Source organism: Hypomesus transpacificus, chromosome 6 (genome assembly GCF_021917145.1).
Source record: "Hypomesus transpacificus isolate Combined female chromosome 6, fHypTra1, whole genome shotgun sequence".
Classification (NCBI taxonomy): Eukaryota; Metazoa; Chordata; class Actinopteri; order Osmeriformes; family Osmeridae; genus Hypomesus; species Hypomesus transpacificus.
Window position 1 is genome coordinate 5492724 of NC_061065.1, and position 10355 is coordinate 5503078.

The following is a 10355-nucleotide window of genomic DNA, read 5'->3' on the forward strand; positions in this document are numbered from 1 at the left end:
CGTCACCTGGCGGCGGGTTTCATATTATTCTTTTACTGAGATTATTAGAAAACATGGCGGAAAGCGAGCTGAACGTAGACAGCATCATCTCTCGATTGCTTGAAGGTACCTATGCTATTCTGTACAGTTCTTATCACTGTGTGATGGGTACCTTAGTCATTTCAATATTGTTTTACTGTTACTGATCATGGTCAGGTCATGAAGAACCAGGTTACAGTTACTGTAGGTAATCTAATGTTTTGATAACGCTGGCTAGCTAATGTTGCTAGCACTAGTTAGCTCGTGTGTCGTCCGTTTTCGCCCAGCGCGGCAGTCTGCCAAGTAAAAAGGGTTGGTGGTGAAACGCTACAGTAGCTTTCTCTAGTAGCTAGTTGGGTGGAAACAGCGACTGACTTTTCTATATTGTATTTCAGTTGTTCACCAACGTGAATCAACATTCGTCTGTCTGCTATGTTAAGGTGTTGTCCAGCTAGCGAAGTAGCTTTTCTTCTAGCTGTAGCTGCTAGTTAAAAATCGTAAACAGTTTGTCAGCTTCCTCGGTATGGTAGCTAGCTAGCAAGCAACATAGCGGAACACACCCCCCTCCCCAGTCATCGCCGTCAATATGTACCGTTGGTTGGTACAGCTTTACACCCATCATAAATCAGTATTTCTGGCCAGTCAAAATTGTGCTAGCGGTTGATGTTTTTTTTCATGACGTGAGTTAAGGTATTTTGCTGTTAGGCTGTTTTCTAACCGTGTGTACGTAGAATAGCGATTTTTTGTCATTGCAGCCCGTATCGTTGACTGTGGCTGCGAAGGTCACACTACAATAACACTAACCCAACGGCTGGTTGTTAACATTTCGTCCACTGCCGGCCTCCACTCACTTAACCCTCTAGTTGTCCTGGGGACATAATGACCTGAAATCTTATTAAAATCTAAGATTATATCTATGATATAAAACATTGAATTTAAGTACACTGGCATTCATATGTTTAAATTTTTACCCTTCAGGGGGTTGAGTTAACAAAACAGCTGATGTTGTTATTGACTATTTGGTTTTATTCTAAACTTATAAATGTAATTGTGCCAAATGTCACATTTGTATCCTAAGGTAAGTTGAGTTATTCTGAAAGAAATTGGGTCCCTAGGTCGAAGTAAACTAAGTGAAATGTGTTGGTATTTTTCAAGACAAGAGGAAGGTTAATTAGTTCAGCTAGGCAGATAATAAATATCCTAAATGGAGACCAATATCCACAGTTACCAAGTCAATAGCATTAAAACAAGCCAACATTGAGTTGTTTTAAGTGTGGTGTTTGGTTCCATGCACTCGGCCTGCCCCACTTGGAACATTTCCCGCTGCCTCTCACACCAGTAGCTAAGCACCAGCCCTGAGTGCTCTGGGTCACACCTACATCATCGAATTCTGTTGACTGAAATACTATTTAAAAACCTACCTAAAACTATTCAGAGGTTCTTTATTCTTCCCACACGCTTCATAATTTTACAGGAGGTGATTATACAGTTCTTATTTTTTTATTTGTCATTTGCCAGTACTCTTGGTATTAGTCACATGTAGTTGACAAAAAGTCCTTCTGACAGATTATTATTTGTTGTAAATATTTCACCTTAGTGGTGCACTGGATATCTGCTTCTGTCTGGGGCTTATGTTACCATGGGTAACACTTAACATAGTAAATAGTAAAAATCAGTTGCATGGACATGAAAACGGTCTAATCCGTCGATATGCAAAGCCGAGCACACGTGTCATTTTAATGGAGATGGTGGTGACCCTTCCTCTGCAGTGCGGGGATGTCGTCCAGGGAAGATCGTTCAGATGACCGAGGCGGAGGTGAGGGGGCTGTGCATCAAGTCTAGGGAGATCTTCCTCAGCCAGCCCATCCTGCTGGAACTGGAGGCTCCTCTGAAGATCTGTGGTCAGTACATTTTGCACCCTGCCTGCCATACAGCCCTCGGATTGTACTGTAGTCTAAATAACGGCTAGATCTTTTTTTACCATATTATTTTACTATCTCTGATACTCAGATACTCAGAGATAGTAAATCTCTGGATAGAAATGGTAATTCTCTAGATAGAAATGGTAATTTCCATAATGCCACACAAATAAACACAGTGCAGTGATGCCTGTCCGTACTTCCTCTCCCAGAGGTCCACAGATCTTAATGTCTACCTGCTGTCTCTCAAGAGGCCTAAATTACCTCCTCTACACACACACACACGTTGGCATGCACGTGGTGTAGAGGCTGGAGTTGGTAGTTAGGGTTCCATACAGCAGCAGAGCTGGTGCTTTGGAAGTAGAGCAGGGAGAACTATAAGGGGGACTCCCCTGAGTCTGTGTGGCAGTGAAGCGAGAGCAAAAGAAAGACAGTTCAGTCTCCCTTCAGGCAGGTACAGTCATGGCTTAGACTCCCACCCTTCTCTCCTCTTCACTGCGTTCAGTCTCTCCTCTCACACCCATCTCTTGGTTCTCTCTCCCACACCAGGCGACATCCACGGCCAGTACACAGACCTGCTGAGGCTGTTTGAGTATGGAGGCTTTCCCCCTGAGGCTAACTACCTGTTCCTGGGGGACTACGTGGACCGGGGAAAGCAGTCCCTGGAGACCATCTGTCTCCTGCTGGCCTACAAGATCAAATACCCCGAGAACTTCTTCCTGCTGAGGGGGAACCACGAGTGTGCCTCCATCAACCGCATCTACGGCTTCTACGACGAGTGTAAGACGGGGAACATCCTCCTGACGCGTCAGGGGTGTTCAATCCTGGTCCTCGAGGGCCACTGTCCTGCATGTTTTAGATGTTTCCCTGCTCCAGCACACCTGATTCAAATGAATGGGTTGTTATCAAGCTCTGTGGAAGCCGGGTAATGACCATTCATGTGAATCAGGTGTACTGGAGCAGGGAAACATCTAAAACATGCAGGACAGTGGCCCTCGAGGACCAGGATTGAACACCCCTGCTTTAAGTGGTCCAGTGGTAGAGGATGCATTCTGTGTGTGCTCATGTGACTTCCCTAGTGCCTGTGATGCTGTCTGACTGACTAGTGCCTGTGATGCTGTCTGACTGACTAGTGCCTGTGATGCTGTCTGACTGACGTGTGTTTGTGTTCCCTAGTGCCTGTGATGTTGTCTGACTGACGTGTGTTTGTGTTCCCTACTGCCTGTGATGCTGTCTGACTGACGTGTTTTTGTGTTCCCTACTGCCTGTGATGCTGTCTGACTGACGTGTGTTTGTGTTCCCTACTGCCTGTGATGCTGTCTGACTGACGTGTGTTTGTGTTCCCTACTGCCTGTGATGCTGTCTGACTGAAGTGTGTTTGTGTTCCCTACTGCCTGTGATGCTGTCTGACTGAAGTGTGTTTGTGTTCCCTACTGCCTGTGATGCTGTCTGACTGAAGTGTGTTTGTGTTCCCTACTGCCTGTGATGCTGTCTGACTGACGTGTGTTTGTGTTTCCCAGGCAAGCGCAGGTTCAACATCAAGCTGTGGAAGACCTTCACGGACTGCTTCAACTGTCTGCCCATCGCCGCCATCATCGACGAGAAGATCTTCTGCTGTCACGGAGGTGTGCTTGCTTTTCCCCAGTTACTTCCCTCACACATGTAGTGGGACGTCTGTTAGTTGTATTCAAGTGTTTGTGCATCAGGCTCTTCTCCGTCCTGCAGGTCTGTCCCCTGACCTACAGTCCATGGAGCAGATCCGCCGGATCATGAGACCCACTGATGTTCCTGACACAGGTGTGTCATCACCACGTGCTGCTGGAGGATGATCGTGTTGTCTGAGTTGTGATGTAACAGCTGTCCTCCCCTGGCAGGCCTGCTGTGCGACCTGCTGTGGTCCGACCCCGACAAGGACGTGCAGGGCTGGGGAGAGAACGACCGCGGGGTCTCCTTCACGTTCGGGGCCGACGTTGTCAGCAAGTTCCTCAACCGGCACGACCTGGACCTCATCTGCAGAGCCCACCAGGTAGGTACAGCTCCCATTCTAGCCTCTGTTCCGTAGCAGTCCTACTGCTGTGGTCAGTGGAGAAGTTTCATTGATTTGCGTGTCGAGGTCCTTGTTTAGGAGGGAAGGTTGTTGAGAGATTCCGTCCTGCCCTCTGCTATGATACAGGTGGTTGAGGACGGGTATGAGTTCTTTGCCAAAAGACAACTGGTGACATTGTTCTCCGCCCCCAACTACTGTGGGGAGTTTGACAACGCTGGAGGCATGATGAGTGTGGACGAATCGCTCATGTGCTCCTTTCAGGTAAGAACCCCAAACACAGTAGAAGCGCGGTCCTGTGGATGAGACCATGCTTCGCTAGTCTGCTGCTCAGCTCTGCCTCTGTCTCTCTCAGATCTTGAAGCCGTCAGAGAAAAAGGCAAAGTACCAGTACGGAGGGGTGAACTCTGGACGCCCGGTCACTCCACCCCGTACTGCCCAAGCCCCCAAGAAGAGGTGAATGATTGGCCCACTCCCTGCCCCCCCTTGCCAAGCCCCCTCCTTAGCCAATGGGGAGCTCTCCACCACCCCTTCTCCCTATCAGCTCTTTCATATAAGTGTTAACATACATTTTGCTGTGAATAATGTTTTTGTTTTGGCTTGTTTGTTGGTATTTTTATGATGGTGTTTTTTCAACAACGTGTTGCTCTGCCCTCGCTATTCCAAAGTGCAGCAATATGAACCTAACCTTTAGTGTAAGGGGCTAGTCTCTTGGAAAGGACACTTTTCTGCCTTCAGATCAACAAATGGGGAATTTGATTGGTGTGTGTGTGTGTGTGCGCGCGTTAGAGAGAGTTGTGTGATGGGCCCCCTGCTCCAGGTTCTTCCAGATTTCGGGGGCGTTCCAGAAAGCCAGAATTGTTAGTCGGCCAGACAGATGTTACAAAATACTTTAAAAACATTGTGTGCTTTATTTATCTTTTGAATTGTCTAAATAATTGACGCTCTTGGTAACTCATTAAAGTATATTTTTTGCTAATTTCACGAGCTGTAATGTTCAAACCTGGTTGGCTGATTTGAGAACCATGCTTTGTGGAGCGCCCCCCAGCAGTACACACCAGTCACCCCCTCCCCTCCCAGGCACTAACACCTAGTTGGTACTAGACATCTCAGCCTTCTACTAACACTGATTCGGTATGGTAACGAACAGTATTGTGTCATACCAACCCGTTGGACTCCAGAATGTTTTCTCCTCATGGAGATGAAAATGTTTTAACAGGAAGCAAATAAAATGTATATTAAACAAATGGTTTATGGTATAAAAGCGGACACATTGCAAGTAAACATTCTACTACATATCTGTGTATTAAATTCTGTTGGCAGATAAGCAACCTTACAGTGTCTGGGTCCTCACGCTGGCCCTGCACATCAGGTATCATGCCTGTTTGTTTAAATCGAGCATACCAGCAACTTCTCTGATCCTGCTTCCATTACTAAGGACTGTTTGTTATGGAAATACATGTTCCACTGTGCCTGTCTGTAGGAATGCATTGATCTTGATAAGTGCAGTAGGACACTTCAGAGATGAAAGGCACAAATGTGTTGTTACCAGTTGTAAAATCCTGCTACTTTTTTGTACTTTCAGTTGATGTAAACATAGCAGATGACATCATCATAGCAAGGTTGTGCACACGCTCACCAAGCGCAGTGGAAGGCAGAGATGGCACTGGCATTAAACAGTGCGCCACCTACTGGTACATGTTTGTAAGAACGCCCAAGAGGTTGAGGAAGAATGGACAAGTGACTGATCCAAATATCATATGTAAACATGGGTGTTCATGCTATAAGATGACACTGTGCATCAGTGTCATTTTCATCCAACTAATGAACATTTATAGGAATATTCTAATGATTTAAAAACAAATGTAGATTTTGATTAAAATCTTGCCTTTTTCCTTGTTAATCTGTTGGTCTATTCAAGTTGGAAACTGTAAGTGTCTAAAGATTTGTACAAGTGTTTCAGATCCTTTGAATGAAATAAACAGAAGAGTGATGTTGATGTTGGGCCATGCTTGTCATGTGAATATTACTGTCCAGTCACAAGTGTTTTTATTATACAACAGATATCAAAAACAACATGCATTCTGATTCACTTACAAGAACATAAGGTACATGATCGTGATTAAGCAGATAACTATCTTTTAACAATAATGTCTATATCCCACTTTATCCCTGCCACTTATCGTACGGGACCATTCTTGTCATCCTGATGTTGTTTGAGTCAGTCGGTCTTCAGGGCCTGGAGAACAGACTGGGGCACCCTGCTGGCATAGTACTGGTGGTTACGCAGAGTGGCCAGCACTCCTGTGGAGTTCATATGCTTCACGTTGGCGTCATAACGATAGGCATTGCCATGCATGTCTGTCAGTTTGCCTGCAGAGACAGAGAGAAATGTTACACAAAGGAGAGATTTCTGTCTGGTGTTCATTAGAGGTGCATTCAGCATATGGCTGGACAGAGAGGATGTGGTTTACCTCCCACTGCATGCAGGATAGCTTCAGGGGCACATGTGTCCCACTTCTTACACCCCAGACTGGCAAATACATAAGCAGAGGCTTCCCCCTCTAATAGCTGGATAATCTACAAGGGGGAAGAATCAAGGAGGGCAACTCAATATCACATTTATAGCAAACACACTATCTTCCATGTATTTTTCACTTATGTTTACCTTATTTCCGGCTCCGCCCACTTTGATCACCTCGTCAGGCTCCATTGCCTCGACACAATCCGTGACTAGCTTGTTGCTATGGGAACGGGTGGTAGTGACGATGCGCTTCCCATCTGGGACCTCCTGTAGTTGAAACCCAAAGGCTCCCAGTCCTAGCACTCCCCACAGGGTCCTGCCCATCTGTGCACCTGCCCCAAGCTACGAGTCACACAGATGCTGTTCATAAAGGACTTCATCAGTCAGGCAGGATGACATGTTTCATTTCAATATCTTGGTACCTCATAATTGTAAAATGGCTGGTTTATGACCCCAGCAATAGCCTTTCCTCCATGAGCGATTCCAATGAGCACAGTCACATGATCCAAAAGCCCTAAGATCAGATGACATAACAGTGAGTTGAGTTAAGGTGAACTGAACCAGAACACAGCACTGACACATCCAGAATGTTCCAATAGGAGGCCTAAAGAAGACAGTACAGGAACAGTCAACTACATAAAGCTGGAATGAAAACAAAAGCCCACAATCCTCTACTGGCTATTTCCCCTTCCTCACTAAAGCCACCCCAGTCTCCAGCACATGTCCCTCCATGTCCCAAGCCCCTCTTCCTGTCACCATACGGAGGGCCGTGCGTCGAAGCTCAGAAGCATCCAGCCTGGTGTGTGACACCTCGGCCTGGTCTGGGAGGTAGAGACACCGCGCCGCTGGTCAGCAGCAACAGACCCACAGGAGAGGGGGGGGGAAGGAAGAGAGGGGAGGGAAGGAGAGAGGGGAGGGAGAGAGAGAGGGAGGGGGAGAGAGAGGAGAGGTGGAGAGAGAGATGGAGGGGGAGGGAGGAGAGGGGTAGAGAGAGAGAGGGGGAGGGAGGAGAAAGAGAGAGGGAGGGAGAGAGGAGAGGGGGTAGAGAGGGAGGGGAGGAAGGAGAGGGAGGAGGGGGAAAGAGAGAGGAGAGGGGGGAAAGAGAGAGAGGTAAGAGTGAAAGAACAGGAGCAATCCTGAAAGCACTTTTCCACTGCATGGTCATGAGGTGTCGCTGTGACGACCAGCTACATTGACTGAGTAACTGTATGCGATGGACAACTAAGTCAATCCAAACCCTCCTATCTCTGAAGTCATGCAAGGAAGGAGGAACTCCATCCTTTTTGTCTTTAGGGTGTGGAGACGTGAAGGCTAATACACACAGGCTCCAGAGAGATAGAGAAGGGAAGTTGCAGTAACAAAAACCACTGTTAAAATTCTTGAACCAGTTTACCTTCAGTATATTCTTTAGTCCCATCGAGGGGGTCAACCCAGACCACCAACTAAGATGGGAAACACAACACACACAATACATTTCTGACATGTATGGCATATACTGTAAGGCAGAACTACATCTGTTATCTCTTACCTCCTCCTCTTTCAGGGTGTTGAATTCAACTGGACAAGCCTTCTGCAGGATCTCTTCAAACTGGCCGCTCTCTATCAAATCTTCCTTCACTTCCTCTTCTGGCAGATCCTTTCAAATGGGTGATGATCAGACTTATTTTAGGAGTTATTGTGGACGTTAATTTAATTTGGTAGCCTGACTTTTCTTGCACATGCCTACCTCCTCTCCAATGATGGTGATTTGGGGAAAGTGTTTAGACAGAGAAGCACAGATGCTCTGTTGGACCAGCCTGTCTGCCAGGGTCTGCAAGTCATTGGCTCCTGTCTGAAACACAGGAGTACCACCGCCATAACGCTTCAATAAGAGACAATACATACATTTCACTGCTGACGCATTGAAATTCCAGTGAATCTCAGCCTACCTTTTCCACAATGCCAAGGTCTCCACTCTGAAGGACCCTCCTTGTGATGGCCCCTGCCTTCTCAGCTACAGCGTATGCTGAGGCCATGAGGCGCATCACAACGGCTGGGTTTCCCGACATGGCTGGTCGACACAAGTAGAGCACAGTTGTTTCTCAGTGCCTCTTCCTATTCAGGTCTCCTTTAACATGTTTGATTAACCACACACCTTGTTCAGGTACTGGGGCAAAGGCCAGTGGTATATGCTGCGTCACTCTGAGCTAAGGCATCTTAAAACTGTGTGCCTTTGTGCCTTAAACAAAGTAATGTTACCTGTGTGTGTTTTACATGCCTGTTCTTGCATAATCCCAAATCTGTACTGTACCTCTCAGTCATGATGTAAATTATATTTTTCTGATGGATTAGATCAGTGGTTCTCAACCCTGGTCCTCAAGTACCCCCTGTCCTGCATGTTTTAGATGTTTCCCTGCTGCAACACACCTGATTCAAATGAATGGTCGTTAGCAGGCTTCTGCAGATCTATATAACGATCCATTCATTTGAATCAGGTGTGTTGGAGCAGGGAAACATCTAAAACATGCGGGACAGGGGGTACTTGAGGACCAGGGTTGAGAACCACTGGATTAGATAGCCTATCTGGTGTATACTATTTGGCTTTACTTTAGCATCCGTGTCACCAGACAAAATCCAGCATTTTACTTGTATTACATAAATTACATTTTTTGTAACATTCCGTGATGTTTCGTGACCACTACTAGTGGCACTTGGTAGTTTACCAGTCCTAGTGGAGCTAGCTACTGCTAGGCTACTTTCACGGTAGCTAGCCGAATTAAGTAATTGTAGTTATACAATGTAATTATTCTAACCAAAACAACCTCCCTCTTGTCTTGTGGATAAAATTAACCGCTAGATGACTCACAGGTTTATGAGACAATTTGTAGGAACTTCGTCTAGATAACCAACACAAGATGAATCCAAAACAGCCTACTACAGGACAGACGGAAACAGTGCCGTTCTACACTTATTTGGCCGTTGGGTCCAAATGCCTGACGGATTAATGGGTTGATGCGGTTAGCTTCTAATTTAGTTTTTTGGATGGCGAGAAAAGTGGACACACAACCCCAGATTTAGTGGGTAATTCTTGTCTTTGAAATGTATGTTGTTAAGGATAGTGTAAACTGGGTGTTGAGAGGAAGAATGATACACGGTTAAGCATCGGACCATGTTACTTGTAGTTTAATTAGTAATGATGCAATCACAAGATACACAATGAAAACAACACACCAAGATGTCCGTAGTCTAGTACAATGAATCAGTCGATGATGCAAAAGCAGTCGTCCCACCAAAACAGAGTATAAGATTAGAACGAACGAAGGCCTTCGTTGAGAAAGTGGTCGTGACAGAATATCAGAGAAAGTTCTGCCCCTCCCAAGTTCTGTCTCCCCGCCCTTGGGTGACAGATCTTGTACTCCCCAAAGAGGGAGGTCTGGTGAGTGGCCATTGGTCAGGAGACCTTGGGGTGGCTATTGTTAACCAATTAAATGTCCAGGGCGTTCATGCTGGCGCAAGGTGGGCAGTCCACGGACCTGGTGATGTTAGGAGAGGGAGGGGGCAGAGAAGACCCACAGGTCTGGTGTTGTTCAGGGAGGGGGGTGGACGAGACCCACAGGTCTGATGCAATCCAAGGGGGGGGGGGGGGGGTTTGAGTTCTCCAGAGTTGAGAGCAGGTCATCTCGAGGTCCTGATGATATACGGGGTGGGGTCTTCAAGGGGAAGGGGAGAGGGTAAGACCACTCCTAGGTCAGATGATGTAAAGGGGCAGATGGGCTCCAAGGAGAAGGGGGCATCCAGTGAGAAGGGGGGGGGGGCAGAGTCTCCAGGGGAAGGGGGCATCCATTGAGAAGGGGGGGGGGGGGGCAGGGTC

The 10355-nt window shown here is 46.8% G+C and overlaps 2 protein-coding genes across 4 annotated transcripts; one reads left to right on the top strand and one right to left on the bottom strand.

Annotated features, from left to right (window-relative positions):
* The first annotated feature begins 24 nt into the window (after positions 1-24).
* LOC124469208 (serine/threonine-protein phosphatase PP1-beta catalytic subunit-like) lies at positions 25-5985 on the top strand. Its single transcript, XM_047022352.1, has 9 exons — positions 25-105; positions 1788-1919; positions 2487-2717; positions 3458-3562; positions 3663-3734; positions 3812-3963; positions 4111-4245; positions 4337-4437; positions 5567-5985. Exons 1-9 carry the CDS (start codon positions 54-56, stop codon positions 5568-5570), a joined length of 984 nt encoding a protein of 327 aa, XP_046878308.1. The 5' UTR covers positions 25-53; the 3' UTR covers positions 5571-5985.
* Positions 4569-9448, bottom strand: bpnt1 (bisphosphate nucleotidase 1). 3 transcript variants are annotated; one of them, XM_047022347.1, is made up of 10 exons: positions 9351-9448; positions 8434-8555; positions 8232-8336; positions 8034-8141; positions 7899-7947; positions 7267-7350; positions 6928-7019; positions 6650-6847; positions 6456-6561; positions 4569-6354 (listed from the first exon to the last, which is right to left on the bottom strand). In XM_047022347.1, exons 2-10 carry the CDS (start codon positions 8551-8553, stop codon positions 6203-6205), a joined length of 1014 nt encoding a protein of 337 aa, XP_046878303.1. In that variant the 5' UTR covers positions 8554-8555; positions 9351-9448; the 3' UTR covers positions 4569-6202. The 3 variants fall into 3 exon arrangements, with proteins under 3 accessions (XP_046878303.1, XP_046878306.1, XP_046878307.1); XM_047022350.1 differs by having other exon boundaries at positions 8434-8612; positions 9351-9432; XM_047022351.1 differs by lacking the exon at positions 7267-7350.
* Positions 9449-10355: the final 907 nt, after the last annotated feature.

Coding starts and splice junctions, on each gene's coding strand:
- LOC124469208 (XM_047022352.1), top strand. CDS start 54: ATGGCGGAAAGCGAGCTGAACGTAGACAGCATCATCTCTCGATTGCTT. Junction 106..1,787: donor CATCTCTCGATTGCTTGAAG/GTACCTATGCTA, acceptor CTTCCTCTGCAG/TGCGGGGATGTCGTCCAGGG. Junction 1,920..2,486: donor GGCTCCTCTGAAGATCTGTG/GTCAGTACATTT, acceptor CTCCCACACCAG/GCGACATCCACGGCCAGTAC.
- bpnt1 (XM_047022347.1), bottom strand. CDS start 8,553: ATGTCGGGAAACCCAGCCGTTGTGATGCGCCTCATGGCCTCAGCATAC. Junction 8,142..8,231: donor TCACCATCATTGGAGAGGAG/GTAGGCATGTGC, acceptor CCCATTTGAAAG/GATCTGCCAGAAGAGGAAGT. Junction 7,948..8,033: donor ACACCCTGAAAGAGGAGGAG/GTAAGAGATAAC, acceptor TTCCCATCTTAG/TTGGTGGTCTGGGTTGACCC.